We start from the raw sequence: 19,367 nt of genomic DNA, 5'->3' as shown, positions 1-19,367 counted from the left end.
CAGTGCTTGATCAAATTATACCTAAGAAATAAAAGTTAAAATGGAGGGTAGAAATAATAATAGTAATAATAATAATAATAAAGTCCAAGGAAAAGGTGCATAAAACAGAATCAAATATAATGTACTGAGTGTCTTAGTTGGGGTTTTATTACTGTAAAGAGACACCATGGGCATGCCAGTTCCTATAAGGAAAGCATTTAATCGGGGGCTGGCTTACAGCTTCAGTGGGTTAGCCCATTATCACCATGGTGGAAAGTATGGCAGTGTGCGTGAAGGCATAGTGCTGGAGAAGGAGTCCTACATCTTGATAAGCAGGCAGCAGAAGGAGACAGTGCTTGAGCATGCACAGTGACACACTTCCTCCAACAAGGCCACACCTCCTAATGGTGCCCCTCCCTATGGGCCAAGCAACACGTGAGTCTATAGGGGCCATACATATTCAAATCACATTTATATGTATATAAAGGTTTATTTAGCCAGGATGGGCGGTGTGGCACATGCCTGTAATCCCAGCACTCAGAGCTGCAAATGTAGGAGAATCTCTAAGTTTGAGGCTAGCCTAGTCTAAAAAGGGAGTCCAGGACAGCCAAGGCTACACAGAGAAACCCTGTCTCGAGAAAAGAAAAGAAGAGAAAAGAAAAAAAAGATTTATCTATTTTAATTTCATATGTGTGGGTGTTTTGCCTAAATGCCTCTAGTTCACATGCATGTAATGCCCATAGCGGCCAGAAGAGGGCATGAGATCTCCCTGGAACAGCCATGTGAGTGCTGCGAATCAAACCAGATCCTCCTTAAGAGCAGAAAGTATTCTTAACCGCTGAGGTATGACACATATTATATTCGTAAGAAACAATATATATGTATATATTTTAAATAAAATGTATATATTTAAGAAGGATATTAGACAAGACCTACATATATGCAGTTCACCTGGGTCTCAGGAAAGAGGGAATTTATTCCTTACTAAGAAATAAGACAATTTCCAAATTATAGTGTCTGTGCACAAGATGTTAGCAGTCTTAGTAAATGTGCTGATGTGCATTCTACTGAAGGCAGTGGCCATACAGAAACAATCAGAGGACTTGTTGTTCTCACAGGTTATGAGTTCAATCTGCCTGTACAGACTTTGCTGAGCAATTTCTGGATCTAATAAAATCAGCAAATAAGTAAATATGCTTGAGTGGATACTGAAGGACTATTTAATATCTGTGTGATACTTTGTTTTCCACACACGCAAGATGTTCACGATAATGTGGCCATTGCCTGCTGTAAACATTTGACAATGTGGGAAATAGGACATATTGAAAGCCGGTGGTTGGACATATGTCCTCCCCCACTCTGTCTATTCTGTCTGTCTGTCTCTGTCTCTGTCTCTGTCTCTGTCTCTGTCTCTGTCTCTGTCTCTGTCCCTCCCTCCCTCCCCCCCTCTCTCTGTGTTTCAGGGGCGGATACATTGCATGTGTCATATGTGTGTGCATTCAGATAAGGGCCAGAAGACAGCCTTGGCTATCATCCTTGGAGAGACCATTTACTTCCTTTGAGGCAAGGTCGCCTTTTGGCCTGGGCAGGCTCACTGATTACACTAGACTAGCTAGCTAGCTAGCCCCAGGGATCTTCCTGTCTCTCTCTCTCCCCCTAGCACTGGGAATGACCTCCCCTCCCTCCCACCCTGCCCTCCCCCCACCCCCTCCCCCGCATCCCCCAGCGTACACTCCTGACATTTCTACATGGGTTCTGGGAATCAGACTCAGTTCCTTGTGCTCGCTAGGTAAGTACTTCACCTCCTGAGCAGTCTTTCTAGCTTGAGGATGGAATATCTCTCTAAATATTATGCTTTCTACCCTAAGAATGGTGTACAAATACCATGAACTCATTGCTACTGAGATGTGAAAATTCAGATTTACCCTGTTATCCTGAAAATCGTCACGTTGCTTCGTTGCCATGTGTAGAGCCAGCTTTTAAAAACTCCGTGACAGGCTTTGAGATATCATCTTACCCGGTAAATAATGTAGGGAATTCTTCCCTGCTCTGTCTCCTCTGAACTGGCCTTTTACTTTTTTGTTAAAAGTACTCTGCTGAGAGTCCACCCTTCTAGCCTCTTCCTGGTTTGATAGTAGCTAACATTCCAAATATTGTCCAGCCAACCCTCTGCAACCACAGATTCCCTGCTGAGGAGCTGGAGCTGGCGGCGGCCAGAGGGAAAGAAAAGAACCAGAGCGGAGGTTTTGGCAGTGAGTCGGAACTCAGGGAAGAATTCTCTTCAGAAACCATAGCAAAACAGAACCGTTCACGATAAACATAGTTACAATCAAGATGTAGCCCGGATCCGAAAGAAGAGTTCTCCTCCGGGACAAAGATCTGTGGATGAACATTTTGCAGATTCCTGCTTCAGCTTTGCTCAGGGTAAGTGAACCTCTAAACCGTGGTTATTAGTGCTTAAGTGGAATGGACGCACAAAGGCAGCAAAGTTTTGCCAACCATTTCGGTGGAAGTCATTGGCGTAGGAATTTACTAGTAAGTTGTTTTGATTTTTCAAACCTTTGAGTGTTTATTTGTGGCTAAGTAGCAGTTGGAAAAGTAAGATTTTTTTTTTCTTTCCATTTTACCCCTGACTAAAGCCTTTTGCGTAAACAGCACATATGATGGAACAGGCAAGTGAGTAAGTGGAAAGGGACATAATTTGCTTGCGTCTTGCTGTTTTCAAAGTTATTTGAAGTGTTGTGTGAATGTGTGTGTGTGTGTGTGTGTGTGTGTGTGTCTGACTGTGTGTGTGCATGTGCATTCCTGTGCATGTGTGTGCTTGTGTTTATGTGTTACATGCCAGAGGAATGTAAACATCATGATACAAGATTTTATGAGTTTTGGTGGTTTTAAAAAAAAGATTTATTTATTTTGTGTATGTGTTTTTTGTTTGTTTGCTTTTTATTAATTTATTCATATTACATCTCAGTTGTTATCCCATCCCTTGTATCCTCCTGTTCCTCCCTCCCGCTTTCACCCTGTTTCACCCACCCCTATGACTGTGACTGAGGGGGACCTTCTCCCCCTGTATATGATCTTAGGGTATCAAGTCTCTTCTTGGTAGCCTGCTATCCTTCTTCTGAGTGTCACCAGGCCTCCCCATCAAGGGGATGTGGTCAAATATGGGGCACCAGAGTTCATGTGAAAGTCAGTCCCCACTCTCCACTCAACTGTGGAGAATGTCCTGTCTATTGGCTAGATCTGGGTAGGGGTTCAATGTTTATTGCATGTACAGTCCTTGGCTGGTGCCATAGTTTGAGCAGGACCCCTGGACCCAGATCTGCCTGTTATAATGTTCTTCTTGTAGGTTTCTAGGACCGTCTGGATCCTTTTATTTCCCATTTTCCCATACATCTTTCACCTAGAGTCCCAGTAGGATGTCCTTACATCTATCCCAATTTCCTGGTAGGTGAAGACTTTCATGGGACATGCCCCTTGGGCTCGTGTCCAGATATAAGTGAGTATATACCATTTGAGTCTTTCTGCTTCTCGGTTAACTCACTCATTATTATGATCCTTTCTAGTTCAACCCATTTGTCCACAAATTTTAGGAATGCCTTGTTTTTAATGCTGAGTAGTATTCCATAGTATAAATGTACCACAGTTTCTTAATCCATTCTTCTACTGAGGGACACTTGGGCTGTTTCCAGGTTCTGGCTATTAGGAATAAGGCTGCTATGTATGTGTTTTTTAATTATTTATTATTATGTATACACTGCTCTGTTTGCATATAAACCTGCAGGCCAGAACAGGGCATCAGATCACATTATAGATGGTTGTGAGCCACCATGTGGTTGCTGGGAATTGAACTCAGGATCTTGGAAGAGCAGGTGGCACTCTTAACCACTGAGCCACCTCCCCTGTGCTGACTGCATGTTTTAACTGAGAGAAAACTTAGGAAATACCCTACTGACCTTGTTTATTATACTAAATGTTATCAAATGATCTGACTAGTACAATGCATACATACTCCTATAGCAGAAATATTATCTGATTGGGAAATTACTGGCTTTTAACAACCAATTTATTATTTTTAAATTATGCAATTTGCTATTCAGAACAATTTAAGCTAACCAGATAGTTTATCCTTCTAGAGCAAACAGCATTTTATACGAACATGTACAATGAAATAATTAAGTCTTATCAGCCAGGAACAAATAATCTAATGCAGGACAATTAGATTAAACAGTTGTTCTTATTTATGAATATTTTCTGCATATATTAATTACCTAAGAAAGAAGAGACGGCACTTGGGCAATATATCTTTATGCTTTTAGTTACCATGGCTTGCCACAGCATTGGTTTCTTAATTGGAAATGTAGTTTAGTATAAATTGGAGTCTCCAACTGTCATAGCTTACTGATGACATTATTACTTGGAGTTTATTTATATAGCTGATGAATCCAAACACTGTTAAGCAATATGTAATTATCTAAAATTTCCATTTGTGTCCCTTGAATTTAGATGCTATTGACCTGTGGGGTTTTTTTTTTTCAGTGGTTTTCCCAAGATGTTTTCAGATTTCAATCATGAAAGGTTAATAATGGTTGAGATGATCATTGCCTTGAGTTCATGACAGACTGTCTTTTGTTGTTGTCCTTTATTTCCTCGGACTTATAAGTTCCGTTTCTCCCCATATCCATTCCTATTTCCCGATGCCTGTGATAATCTTTTTTACATTGTATCTGATACTGATCTTTTTAGTTCCAAGATGTGTTTAAATATACATTGCTTGTGGTGTGAATTCATATAAATTATATGGTTATATAATTCAATGTTTTAATTTTATTTTTGATTTTTAAAATTTACCTGCTCACTTTACGTCCCTATCGTAGCCCCCTCCCTCCTCTCCTCCTAGTCTCACCCTCCCTCTTCCCCCATCTCCCCTCCTGTACCCCTCAGAAAAGGGTATCCCCTACCAACCCGCCCTGCCTGCCTCATCAAGTTTCATTTGGACCGAGCTCATCCTCTTTCCCTATAGCCTGGCAAAGCAGGGGGAAATAATAAAAAAGCAGGCAACGGAGTCCATGTCAGAGGCAGCCCCTGCTCCCCTTACTAGAGGACCCACATGAAGCCTGAGCTGCCCATCTGCTACATCGTTGTAGGGGGCCTAGGTCCAGTCTATGCATGGTACTCGGTTGGTGCTTCCGTCTCAGCAAGCCCCTCTGGGCTCTGGTTAGTTGGCTCTGTTGGTCTTCCTGTGGAGATCCTGTCACTCTCAGGTCCTGTTTTCCTTCCCTTCCCCTTTCCAGAAGACTTTCTATGTTTTGCACAATGTGTGGTTGTGACTCTCCCCATCCGTTTCAAAGTGTTGCTGGGCGTGGAGCCTCTCAGAGGACAACTCCGTTAGGTTCCTTTCTGCAAGCATAACAGAATATTGTTAATGGTGTCAGGGTTTGGCTCTCTTCGATGGAGTGGGTCTTGGGTTGGGCCAGGCATTGGCTGGACCTTCCCTCAGTCTCTGCTCTATCTGTTCTATCTTTATCCCTGCACGCCTTGTAGGAAGGGTAAATTTTAGGGTAGAAGGTTTTGTGTGTAGATTGGTGTTCCCCTCCCTCCACTAGGAGTCTTGTCTAGGTAGAGGGTGTCCTCTTCAGTTTCCGTGGCTCCTCCTCCTACTAAGAGTCTCAGCAAGAGTCCCCCTCATGTCCTCCCAGAAGCTGGAGAACTTAGGTCTCCAGCTTGTCACAGAGATGCCCCCATCCACAGTGTCTCTTTTCTCTGTAGGGCCTTCTGTCTTCCCGTCCCCTCTCTCCCCAGGCCCTGGTCTCTACCCTCATTTCTTTCTGAGCTCCCTCTTTTTTTTCTTCCCTCTCTTCAACTATCACTGGTAGTGGTTTGTTTTTTTTTTTAAAGATTCAATTGGCCCTACGTTATTTATTTATGATTTCTTATGTTGAGCTATGGTTACTAACCCATTGCTTTAGATTGTTACAGAGTCAGGTTTGGATAGTATTTGTAAAAGTGTTTTCTCTAACACCCTGTCATAGTGATCTACATATGCGACCATCTTAGTCCAGGTCACCCGTGAGCCCATGCCTTGGGATACAGACCCTGGAGTAGATCTGACTGGTGCTGCAGGTCTGCTGAGTAGCAACTAGTAATTAGCAACAACTATTAGTAATTTGTAGTAACTAACTTAACACACTGGGTAACTTGAGACCTCAATCAGCCTATGAAAAGCCTGGACAGCGTATGACATTATTAAAGTCTCTGAAAACTCATTCCACGGAGGAAAAGACTTTCTCTCATAATTGTTTTCCTTTAAAAAAAAATGTTTTTTTTTTCAACAGATTTTGCCGTCTCATCTTCTCCTCCCTTTCCTCTGTTTTCTATGTTTGGCATATAATTAGGAACAACTGTTAAAATGTTTTCCTCTGCTATGATTGCACAATGTTTTCTATTTCAGACTTCCACATTTATTTCCTTTTACATCCTTTAAAACAATAAACAAGTCAAAATGAGGAAGAGGCATGTAAGGCTGGGTCAGCAAGTGTGTGCTCTCCTAAGCAAGAACTGGCTTAAAAAGTGCAGGCTAAGAAGAGAAACACTGAAGGTAAGGTGCTGAGTCTGTGTGTCCTCACAGTTAGACAAAGAAAAAATATCTTTTCAGTGATACCAAAACAGTCATTAATCAATGTTTTTTTTTATATATAGCCAAGATATAAGGAACAGGCTAGAAATCTTAAAATCCTGGACTTGCTACTATTTTTTTTCAAATAAAAAATTTAAATATGTCACATTATTTGTCTTACTAGAGAAAAATTTTTAAAAAGAACTCATATTCAGAAATTCTCTGTAAAATGAATACAGACTTAATACAGACTTTATAATACAGACTTAGTAATTAACATCTGGTTTAATTTAGGTCTCATGAAGTCATAGACACAGAGTCCAGGCCAATGTCAGAGAGGCAAGCTTTAATTCATAATTACTTCAGAATGTAACCTAAGAATAAAAAGAGAAAAGGCGAAAAGCACTTTACAAAGACCTATTATTGTTATATTGACATAATGTAATTCAGTGCATTTCTATGCCCCACGAAATTCTCAGGACTATATGTGACACAAACAGTACAAAAATAATAATTCATTCACCAAGGTTTACACCAGTGTAGTCTCAGACACAGAAAGAAGGAGACTTAATGCTTAGACATTAACATGGCCAAACATCTCAGAAAAAAGGCGATTTTTTTCCTGAGGGAAAGAACTTCAGGTTGAATATTCCCATATTGCAGGGTAGGCATGTGAAACACAGTGAATAATTTGAAAATATTTATTGTATATGAATATATTTATTTACAAATATATGAAGGAGTAATGATAAATACAAGATAAGAGATTGTGATCATTCCTAAATAATAATAATGCTAGATTACAGTGATATAAATTGTGTATCTAGCTAAATGCACACATAGGTATGCAATAATATTCTGTTTATTTTTCTTCATGTTTGAAGAGATGCAGTCCATGCTATTTAATTAAATAAGTGACATACAAATGTAATTTTGTTTAACTACTCTCCAAAACTTACAACTGTTGAAATATCGTGTTGTACACCACAAAATATAATTTTCTAATTTAAAAATAAAACACATACATAATTTTAAATATCATAAAATGTAATCGTTTTTATAAAGATATGCTATTTTTCTGGGGAAAAAAAAAGGTATCCACCGTAAAGAAAGTATAAAATGTAGAAAGATACAAATATAGTCATTGTGTTGATCACTACACGGTCTGTACATGAACCTAAATGTCCCACTGCATGTGATAAGTGAGCACATGTATATGTCAGTCACAAAAGACAAACCATATTTCTTCTCAACAATTACACTGTGGCTACAAAATCAATCTGAAAGAAATAATGTGCATTTTGGATCTTTATTTTTATTGCAGTAGTACTCTTTTTTTTTGTCATAACAATGATTAGATATGTTTTCTGCAGAATTTATGATAGACATGAATTAAAATAACTCATTAAAAGAATTATCAATTTAACATCCTATTCTATGAAGCGTGCATATTCATCCAATAAGTAAATAATGAATATTAAAATTTCAGTGAACAAAATACATAAGGGTTTTATGTATAAAGCAGCGGCCATACAAATATGAATACAGAAACCGAGAACCTACTTTTAGTAATTGTTGTAGTTCCAAACTTTTAAATCCTTTAAAGTAAATGTTACGCATACGTATCCACACACACAGCTAAAATTGTGTATGATGAATGGGCTATATCATATTAAATGTCTTTAAAATTGATAGTTTCATGTATTCCTATAATGATTTTAGTTGCCTTTAATCATCAACCCCTCTCGCTAGAGTACTTCTTCTCACAAGCCCCCTTTTACGTTCATACTTCTGCCTCTCTCTGTCTCTGTCTCTGTCTCTCTGTCTCTCTGTCTCTGTCTCTGTCTCTGTCTCTCTCTCCCTCTCTCTCTTTCTCTCTGTGTGTGTATGTGTCCCACTGACTTCAGAGTTTCCTCGTTGAATTAAAACTAATATGGTAAAATGAGTTTTGTACACCAGGCTTCAAACATTGTATTTCCAGTTCCGGAATACAGTAACTGTAATATAGAACTTGACAATTATTTTTGATGAGCATTATTTTGCTGCTTCTTCCATGTGTATAGGCAGCAGAAAAACAAAAAAAAAAAGCCCTTGCTTCTGTTGATGGACGTTCGTGCCTATTCCATGCCGCCCTTCCTTTTCAAATACGAAGGAATGGCCCCTCCTTGTAGCCATGGCATATGAAGAGACTCTCTAGACTTAACACATATCTGGCTTTGCATTGTTGAATAAGAAAACATTCTCAGTTACAATTGGGACTGCTGTCAGAAGTCTGTCTTGGTGTTGAATGCACATGTCACAAAGTGTTCAGATGGAAGGGCGAAAACAGAAGCTCGGCCATTAAGAGCGCTTGGTGCTTGAGGACCTGGGTTTGCTCACATAGTTGCTTACAGCCATCTGTTAACCCCAGTTCCAGGGGATCTGATGCCTTCTTCTGTCCACTGCAGGCAGCAGGAACATATGCATGAGGGCAAACCACTTACGCACATAAACGGAATGGATCTGTGGAGAACAGGAATAAAAACAATTGCTTTCAAGTGGGAGAGAACAAATGAAATGCAAGGTGTATAACAGGATGAGAGTGTTTCAGTTGTTTGTGGTACAAATCTCCTGATTTTTTTTTCTCTTTCTTTTTCTTTTATTACTATGTAGGAATTTTTTTTCTCGATTTTTCTGCTGTTGTTAGTATGCCTATTTTCGTTCACCATCGGTGTGCATCAAGTTCATTATGCTCCTCAAATGTCTGAAATGGATCTGGGACGTGTTGATAATTTTAATGATTCTAATTACATTATTGTATTTGCTCCTGAGTCTAAAACCACCCGCGAGATAATGAACAAAGTGGCATCAACTCCGTTCATGAAAGGTATGTTCTGCGGTAGTTCCTGGAATAATTTTCTTACTTGAAATTTACATACACAAATTCATTTTAGGATTTTCCTGGGAAAATGGTGTTAAATGTTGTCACTTCTAGCGTTGGCTAACAACACCGATGGAGAGTTATTTTCTGATATAAAGGACATCTTACTCCAGCAACCTATTTGAGCAATTGTGCATCATAGAGGACTTAGTATTTTTATAAAGCATCAAATGAGGTGAGGCCTGGATTGTTTAAATGTATGATTTTGGGAAATCTGGGGATACTCAATGGTGGTGGCAGCACGACTTTTTAATACTTCCATATATATTAAAACGGAGGGGGGAGAAAATGAGTGGCAATGCTAAAACCCACAGGCAGTGTCTGTAACAGCAGGTGACGAAGTGTTCCCTGTTCTTCCCCATGTAAGTGATGAGGGAGAAACACTTACGGACGACAGAGTGGCGCGTCTTTCTGCAGGCTTCGTATGATAGCAAAGAAGCCAGGGGGAATATCTGAGAGAGTCTGAAGAGACTTCCTTTAGAACTAATAAGTGTCCACAGGATAGCAACTAAAATAGTTTTTAGTAATTGTATCAGTAGGATACTCCCAGAATGCAGTTCTGAGGTGTTACATATGAAAAGTAGGAGAGATTAAACGGGTGCTCAGGGAACTGTTTCGTTCTCTCTCCCTGTAACCTTGAAACCAAGGGAATCAGTATGGAAGAAAGCAGAGGCAACGGCACAGGCTGGGAATTTTATGGGCGAGCGTTTCTGTCTTTTCAGACAGCGAGGGGTCCACAATACCTGACAGGTCAAAGGGCCCAGCAGCCATCTGGGTTGGAAATTGGCCTTCTACTCACGTGAGGCTCCAGATCTCAGCAAATAGACGTCTTATGCCCATATTTCCAGGATGAAGTGGAAAGAGACATTTAACCGATTTATTTTTATTAAAAGACGATAAAGATTGAGCCGTTCTAACGGAATCGTGTAACTAAGAGGAAATAGCGCTATGCTAGTCTCACACAACCAAACAGACAATAGGACCCGCTGTTTTATAAGTGTTTCCCACTAGTAACTAAAAACACAGAAACAGGCCGTCGCAGCTTTAAAACTGCCACTGAATGGGAGAATCTAGTTACTCGGCGGCGTTGATGGCAGCCAGCAGGACCTAAGGAGACCATCAGAAGAAGCCTAGCAACACGCCGCCTCCTGTAGCCTGGTCGAAAGGCTCACACCTGAGTCTGATGAAGCCTCTGACGCAGCTGTTGGACTTAAGGAGCTCTGCAGCACAGCAAAGGAACACCACGGACTGCCCCGAGAACATGCGCACAACGAAATCCAGACTGCAAAACCGTGTTGGGTTGTCTGGCCTGTGATAAATAGCAGGCATTTGCATTATATGAATTAGAGCAAATGGTCACCACTTAAGCAAACAGCATTTATATTTAACAATTGGGTGTTGCCTTGCCTATTTGGCCACGTGGCACTGTTGACAGATGGAAATAGCATATTCTCTTGTCAGACAAGTCTGTCTGTGTGTGCGTTGAAACAGATGGATTAATATTGCTGCTACTTAAAATTCACGTGGCTTAACTTCTGGGCTAAGTTCTTTGGGGAGGCATGAAATATTTTCAGTAAGAGTATCTGCCACAGGCTGGAACAGATGGGTCAGTGGTAAAGAGCTCTTGCCGCTCTTGTATAGGACCCAGGCTTGGTTCCCAGCCACACATAATGATTCACAACCATGCACAATTCCAATTGCAGGGCCTCTGGAGCTCTCTCCCGACTCCCTCTGACACCAGACGCTCATGGGGTGCACATACGTACACACAGGCAAAGCATTCATACACAAGATAAGCAAACCTTGTTTTTAAAAAGGCCATTTGCCACAGAACATCTCTGGTTTGATTAGAACCTCTCGGACCTCCCACTTCATTCTAAGTGTGGGCACACCAGGGAGGCAATGGCTTGAACGTAAAGTGACGTCAGTGCATCTGAATCTGCCAGGCTGTCGTTGGGCCATATAGCAATCTTGGGAACTCTCTCCCTCTTTTCACACGGCAGGAAGAAGCATCATGGCATATCCTGATGAAAAAAGCATGAGTGAGCTCGACTTAAATTACTCAGTAGAAGCAGTGAGAGTCATCTTCACAGATACATTCTCATATCATTTGAAATTTTCTTGGAGTCACAGGATCCCTGGGATACAGGAGCACAAAGACCATTCAGGTAACTTTGCCATTAGAAAAAAAATATATATATATTAATGTAGGTGTTCCTATTATGTCATTTACTTCCCAGGGGGCACATAACAGAGAAGTGAAATGAATAATACCATCCCCTGTGTTAAATTTAAAGCATGAATGGTTTGGTCCTTATTAAATAAAACCCATATCTTTAAAGAAATGTAATTTTATTGGTATATAGTCCTTGTATATAGCGATAGATTTAATGAAGACATATTTAATCCAGTCTATAGTATATTTTGATCATATTTACTTCCCTCTCCCTTATCTGATCGCCCTCTTCTGTTATTTTCATGCAGTATTTCTTCTACATTCATATATATATATATATATATATATATATATATATATGCACATTTTATGTATTTATATAAAATCTAGCATCTATGAAAGGGCGCCTTAAAATTGAAACGATTATAAAATAGAATAAAAAATAATGAGAGGAAACGTGTAGTGTGTCCAGATCTTGACTCACTTTGTTTAATATGACAACCTCCTCTTTTACCCATTTTCATGCAAAGGAGATCAACTCATCTTTTATGGCTGAATAAAACGTCATTGTGTATAAGTGGACCCATGTTGATATAGGCAGGCTCTATACAGCACTAGTGTGAATAGCGCTGCAGTACACACAGGTGTTCAGGCATCTCTGCGGGATGTCGGTCGGGAGTCCTGGCATACACTCCGGGCAGATAGCTTTGCATATACAGTAGCTCTACGTGTAGTCATGTAGTCATTTCAGGGGCCTCCATGCTTATTTGAAAGTCATACTTTTAATTTCATTATTCCATCAAGAACTTACAGCATGAGCTACAGAATGAGATCCTGTTTCAAGAAACTAAAAGTTACATCTGTTATTTTTTTCTGTTTTTTTTTTAATTAAAAACTTAAAAAACAAAACAAAACAAAACTCCTGTTGTCATTCCCAGCCATTAAAAAAAAAAAAAAAAAGCTCAGTGTTTTCTGTTAGTGGGCTTATTCTTTGTGTTTTTTTTTCTTGCACAAACAATAGAAGGAAACAGCTGAACAAAACATTTTTGAAATTGAAATAATTAAAAACTAGAATAAAAAATAACCACGAGCTGATCTTAAAGAATGTTGACAGAGCAGTTCTGGTATGCCCCCCTCCGCTCTACAGCCTGAACAACTAAGCCTTACCACATACTGTACTATTATAGGTTTTAAACACAAATTGGAGAATTCCAGATTTTTATTTATCCCATAACCACGACTGTCTGGCCACACAAACAGTGCTTTTGTTTCTCCTTTTCTTGAAGCTCCTTGTGGGTCATATTACAACAAGATGATCTGTGACAATTCCATCTTCTGGGACAGAGGCTTTGTAGCCTTTCAAGCTGCCATCAATGCTGGCATCATAGAGGTGAGTGTCATAAAGCTGAAGAAACCACGTGCCTTGGACACTGAACTGTGACACGTGGGGAGATGGATGGCCTTATTTTGTCACTTATTTGCTTTTAGCCACTAAGCATAGAATACCAGACAGCTTCTTATTTGGACTGTGGTGTCAGGGTACCAGTGACTTAAAAATATGTACAGTGCTGCCACTTTTAAGCAGAGGTCCTGGTAGTACAGATGTAGAAGTGTAGTCATTATAAGGACTCGGGGTCTACTGTGGGGTAGTGAATCATGTGCTGCCTATGCAACAAAAAGAAGGCCTCCCAAGAAGATCTAGTTTGTTGCTAGATCTAGTCCGTTACTCCAGTTAGTTTTAAAAACAAGTATAATTTTTTTTTCTACTATGGGACTTAAGGTAGAATTTTGGACATTCCACGAACTACAAGCTAACACCGTCTTACAGTTCGAAGAAAAGATCTCAAGGGTGCAGTTAAGTTACTGATAACAACGTGTTTGTTGGTGCCTTTCCTTAGGTCACAACGAATCATTCAGTGATGGAAGAGCTGATGTCAGTCATTGGTTCCAACATGAAGATACCACCTTTTATTGCCCAAGGAGGAGTTGCAACTGATATTTTTATTTTCCTCAGCATTATATCCTTTTCTTCATTTATATACTATTTGTCAGTCAACATCACCCAAGAAAGAAAATACATTAAAACACTGATGGCAACGATGGGACTCCGAGAGCCCGCTTTCTGGTAAAACACATGTCTATGATACAAGTAGCATTTGTAAACAGAATAATGTAACTATGGACTCCTTAGGCTTGCTTATGTTATACTTAGATACTTTAGTAAACTAAGGCATACAAATGTTTGGGATGCTTGGATTCGCATACGTGCTAATGGAAATTTTCTGTATTTCTTTGACTTAAAGAAAGCCCAAGGTGTTTCTTATCTTCAGGGTACAGCACAGTGACTTAGTTATGAGTAACTTAGTTACTAGTTTTATATCTATATGAACCAAAATGCTTGAGAAGTTAAGGGTTTTTTAAATGTAGAATGAAATATGTATTTATGTATGTTAAATATATATGTATGTTAAAAGTGATGATTGGACCCAACTCTATCTACATGGGTCACTGAAGAGGAAGCTATTACATCCTGAGCATTGAGCTTTGCTTAGGAGACAAGAAAGCAGAGTGGTTAGAGTGGTGGCCTGCCCCAGTGGGAGGCCATGGGTTGCCTTCCTCTCAGTTACTTGAACTCTATAAACTTCAGTTTTCTTGTCTGTGAAGCACAGGTACTGGTTCCACTTCTTGTTGGCAGCGGGATTAAATAAAATCTACTCAGAGTGCTTTATACTGAAATTGCAAAAGTTTAACCACTTAAATATATATATATATCAGTATCTAATTAGTATTAGCTATCAGCTGATGGAAGTGCAGAAAATGGTGCATCCTGAAAGATGTGAATTGGGGACCGGAAGAGCCAATCAATAGTTTGCAGCAAGATCTTAAAATGAGATCAGCCAGGTGACTTATTAGAGACAGGCAAAGAGGTAGAAGTGAGGGCAGAGTCAGAATGCAGTGACCTGAATGCCAGATTTTTAAAAAGTGAACTAAGCATTGTTTTCAGTCTTAAAAGATGAAATCCAGAGTATTCACAGCTCCAGGGACATGCTAGTCTTAAAATTATGTCCTTGATATTGAAGGGAATTTGTTTGCTATGTTTTAAAAGATTTTTAAAACACTATGACGAGCCAGTGGAGGGTGAGGAGCCATAGAAAAATATTAGGGTCCTTTTTCCTCCCTGGATGAAGGGATTGATAGTCTCTTTGAATGAAATAAAGAGCTTTGCAGATGGATGAGTGGTTTCAGGTGATCGCAGTGTTCTGTGAAAGGAAATCATTAAACCTGGACGGAGAAACAAGGCTTCCTGAGCTCGATGCGATTCTGCGCTGTACACGAAAGGAAACCAGCTGTCTATTGTGGGCAGAACATCAATTTAATTCTTTAATCTTTTCCTGGAGAGGAAATTGAAATTTAAAGAAGCCGAATAATAACTTCTTCTTAATATATTTAGTTATTAATATAACACAGAAAAATTGAAGCCAAGTCTGTGACAATACTGGACTCTATGCAAAGCCCCCTCTCTGTCCTTGGCAGCAGTAGTAAAGACAGCTCCTCCTGCTCACCTACTTGATGGCATCATTCTCCACTGCTATGCTCGGTGTGTTCCTGTCCTGCACCATCTAGGCCCACAGATGCCAAACTACTTTTATGAAGTTTGTGACATAAGTAGTGTCTGCTTCACTTTCGGTGCTGGGAAGAGGATAAAAGCAAAGTAATAATTTAGGGGATGCAAAAGTCTATGTGAAAACCAAGTGTCCTTGTCTACAGATGTATGTATGTATGTATGTATGTATGTATGTATGTATGTATGTATGTATATGTTGCATTCATAGTGTTTTGGTTATTTGTATTTGGCAACCTTGAAGAAAACATCTTTCCTATCTTGGCGAGTCTAAAATTCTGAATGTAAATCAATATCTATCATATCTCATCTCTATCTATTTAAAACTTCTATCTAGACCAAAAAAACATCTTACTCCCTAAACAACTAAGCTTAATTGTAAAACTAAACTATCTGGTCTTCAACCCCATCAGAGACCTGAGAAGGAATAAAACTTAATTACCCGAGTAAACAGGAAGTGCAGGTGAGCAGCTTCCAAAATGAAAAAATGACAGAGACACTTTGCTGCCTGGAAACTCACCCAAAATGCTCTATAACGTTGGAGCATCATCTTCAGCCTTCTGGCCCAGTATATCTGACAGACATATTTGTGAGGCAGGAACTATTGAGGACTTGCTTACCCTGTCTAGGCAGGGTTTGGCTTGCCGACTCTGCCTACACCCAAGCTTGCCTATTTTTAGGCAGAATTCCGTCTGTGGCAGAAACGAGGATTTTTTCCCCCAGAGGCTTGTTTGCCAGATTTGAAGCCATCTCCATAAGGAGAATTAAGTAATAGAAGCTAATTGTTAGTTGATCAAATCATGGTCAGGCCAATTACTAGTCTATTTTTATCACAAGGTTATACACCCTTGGTTTAATAGATAGATATGATTCTATAGACCTATAAGGTAAAGCAGTTAGATAAGGTCTTCAAAAGCCTCAGAGACCTACAAAATATGACATTTAAAGTTTTTTTTATTATATTGAATATTCTTTGACAACAAGACAGGCTAACTCCTGGCAACACCCAGCCCACCTCAAAGAAGATGATGAGCATTACAGATACATTTTTATTAAAATGTACCCATACATTGTGTATCAGTCATCTGTGACGGCTCTTGTGCTGTGAAAGCAGTACTAATGCAACCAAGGCTATTTGGCTTGCAAAGCGACAATATGGGGCACTATGTTTCTTTATGCCACATTGTTTTCGTAACTTCCTTATTGAAAGAAGTTGTACAGAACTGAAAAAGCAACACAGATTCTTCCTAGACTCTCTTCTTAAGACCTTATCTTCATTAGACTCATTTTATTGTCCAGCCCTTGTCGCTGTCCGTTTGCACTGAGCTATTTCACTTTCTTTCCGTTGCTGTGATAAGCAAAAAGCTACCTAGGGGGAGGAAAGGGTTTATTCAGCTTGTATTTCCCTGGCCATAGTCCATCACTGAGGGAGGGTAGGGCCAGAAGCGAAAATAGGAACCCAGAGAGGCAGGGACCATGGAAGAATGTGGCTTGCCCTCTGCCTTTTGCTTAGCTGGCTTTTTATACAGCACCACCTCCCTGAGGAAGGTTGCCACCCAGCGTGGGCCAGCCCTCATGCATATTCAATAAGATCATGCCTCACAGACGTGCCCACACACCAACCTGATCTAGGCAATTCAGCAACGAGGCTTCTCCCCTCAGATGGCTCTAGGCTATCAAATTGACAATTAATGTTAATTTGGGCAGCTATTTATTATACACATTTAGTTGTTTATTATCTACCTTTACAGAACAAGAGCTTTGAGATGAGGCGGCTTTCTGGTTTGTTAGGAATTACCCTTTTAAAAGAAACTATTGATAAATCACACACCCTTTCAAAACTATTTGCTTAGTAAGTAAATGAATAGAGTAACAGCCATCTGTGCTAATCTTTCTGTGTTTCTTGGGCAGGCTTTCCTGGGGTTTGATGTATGCTGGTTTTATCCTTGTCATGGCTACTTTGATGTCTCTTATTACAAAATCAGCCAACATTGTCGTTTTAAGTGGCTTCATGGTGGTGTTCCTTCTGTTTTTCCTTTATGGCCTGTCTTTGGTAAGTTGGCGAGTCCTCCTCTCCCTCTCTGTCATCGCTCCTTTCTCCACCCCTCCCTCTTTCCCTCCCTCCAATCGTGTGTCACCGATTGTATTTCTGCCTCTTCTGCTCCATGCAGAATTTGCACAAGGCACTATCCATACAGTACCCAACGGAAAATCGATGAGCTATACTTTCCAAATGCGGTGTAGGTCAGTTTTCAGTCCCTATAACACATTCCAGGGACAATCAATGAACAAGGAGAAAGGGAGATTTGTATTTTGTTTTGTTTTCCCATAGTGTTGGAGGCCTCAGTCTGGGCTCAGTTGACCCTGTTGCTTTGGCCTGTGTCTGGCGACACATCATGTCATCCGTTCATGTTCACATCACAGCCAGGATGTCAAAAACAGGAAGAGGCTTCATACTCCCCTTGAAGAATAGGCAATGTCAAGAAAACGTCCACAAAGTCCCACTTCTTTCAGTAGTGCCTCTGTCTGGGGACTCCAACACATGAGCCTTCGAGTGGCACTTATCCAAATAAGGACTTCCTTTGAGTGCACTAGTGCTGGTCCTCAGGCTACCATACCAGCTAATTTTTTTTTTCTCCCCTCAGATAACTTTAGCTTTCCTCATGAGTGTGTTGTTAAAGAAACCTTTTCTCACTGGCTTGGCTGTCTTCCTTGTTACCATCTTCTGGGGAAGTTTGGGATTCACAGCATTATACAAGCATCTTCCTGCCTTTATGGAATGGACCTTTTGTTTTCTAAGCCCATTTGCCTTTACTACTGGAATGGCCCAGGTAAGAATTAAAGTAATCATTTTGTTTTGTTTGATTAAAATCCATCTACTAGCTATCTGTCTGTCTGTCTGTCTATCTGTCTACCCACCCATCCATCCACCCACCCATCTATCTATCTATCTATCTATCTATCTATCTACCTATTTATCCATCCATCCATCCATCCATCCATCCATCCATCCATTCATCTATCTGTGTGTACATGCATATGCACAGGCATGCCATAACAATATTTGCATAGAGGTCAGAGGACAACTCGGCAGATGTCAATTCTCACCTTCCACCATGTGGGTTATGGACATCAAACTCAGGTACTTTTACCAGCTGAGATGTCTTTGCTGTCCCAAAATTTTATTTTAGCACACAACACTCTAGACAAATTCCTTTGATGATTTATACAATACACACAAAACACTAAAGTTTCTGCCCCATTATTATAAAGATAAGGGATAAGAAACATTTTAATTTTTCTCTCTTGGCATATTTATTTCTTTTTATCCTTACTTTTAAAATGTTTTTATTTATTTATTTATTTATTTATTTATTTGGTTTTTCAAAACAGGGTTTCTCTGTGTAGCCCTGGCTGTCCTGAAACTATCTGTTATCAACCATGTTGGCCTTAAACTCACAGAGATTCACCTGCCTCTGCCTCCTGAGTGTTGGGATTAGAGGTGTGTGCTACAACCACCCAGATATATATTTTTTGAATTAATATAATCTGTAGCGAGAATTTTGGTTCCTTTAAAAGACTCAGAAATATTATGGGAATGTGTTTTTGTTTTAATCCCAGGTGTGGGGCTATGGGGCTGCTTCTCAGAAGTTGACTACGATTTGCCCCGTGCTCTGGCAGGGGCATGGTTTGGCCAGCTGCAGATAGTGCCTGCGAGTGTGTGATTTTTGGAATTCCGAGAACTATTCAGAGGATATATGAGTGCTAGGACCTGACAGGGGTGGGGCTGGTTGGTGGTTGGATGATGGTGGTTGCGGTTGGTCAAGTACTCATGGGCAAAGAAACAAGTAGAAGTTAGTTATCCTAATCCGCAGGAAGTAGTCTAATGATAATGATGCCCCTTTCCGCTGTAATCCTGTCTTCTCTCCTATCTGGTGTTAGGGGGGTCGAAATGGAAGAAGTAACGGGATGGAGATGGGCAGAGAAAGAAAGAAGAGCCCATGAAGTAGCAGAAGTCCAGATACAATAGTTGGCATCACTTCACTCCTTCCCT

General features: G+C 40.1%; 1 protein-coding gene across 1 annotated transcript in view; it reads left to right on the top strand.

Annotated features, from left to right (window-relative positions):
- Positions 1 to 1,859: 1,859 nt before the first annotated feature.
- ABCA9 (ATP binding cassette subfamily A member 9) overlaps positions 1,860 to 19,367 on the top strand; it is a 72,628-nt gene continuing 55,120 nt past the window's right edge. The window contains exons 1-8 of the mRNA XM_084750082.1: positions 1,860 to 2,403; positions 6,431 to 6,577; positions 9,248 to 9,461; positions 11,519 to 11,683; positions 12,978 to 13,081; positions 13,590 to 13,816; positions 17,225 to 17,366; positions 17,959 to 18,144. Of these exons, the coding sequence (XP_084606208.1) occupies positions 6,482 to 6,577; positions 9,248 to 9,461; positions 11,519 to 11,683; positions 12,978 to 13,081; positions 13,590 to 13,816; positions 17,225 to 17,366; positions 17,959 to 18,144 (1,134 nt within the window). The 5' untranslated portion in view covers positions 1,860 to 2,403; positions 6,431 to 6,481. The remainder of the gene's footprint in view (positions 2,404 to 6,430; positions 6,578 to 9,247; positions 9,462 to 11,518; positions 11,684 to 12,977; positions 13,082 to 13,589; positions 13,817 to 17,224; positions 17,367 to 17,958; positions 18,145 to 19,367) is intronic.

This window comes from Acomys minous (genome assembly GCF_964271855.1).
Source record: "Acomys minous genome assembly, chromosome: 12".
Lineage (NCBI taxonomy): Eukaryota > Metazoa > Chordata > Mammalia > Rodentia > Muridae > Acomys > Acomys minous.
This window is presented reverse-complemented; position numbering and strand designations above follow the sequence as displayed.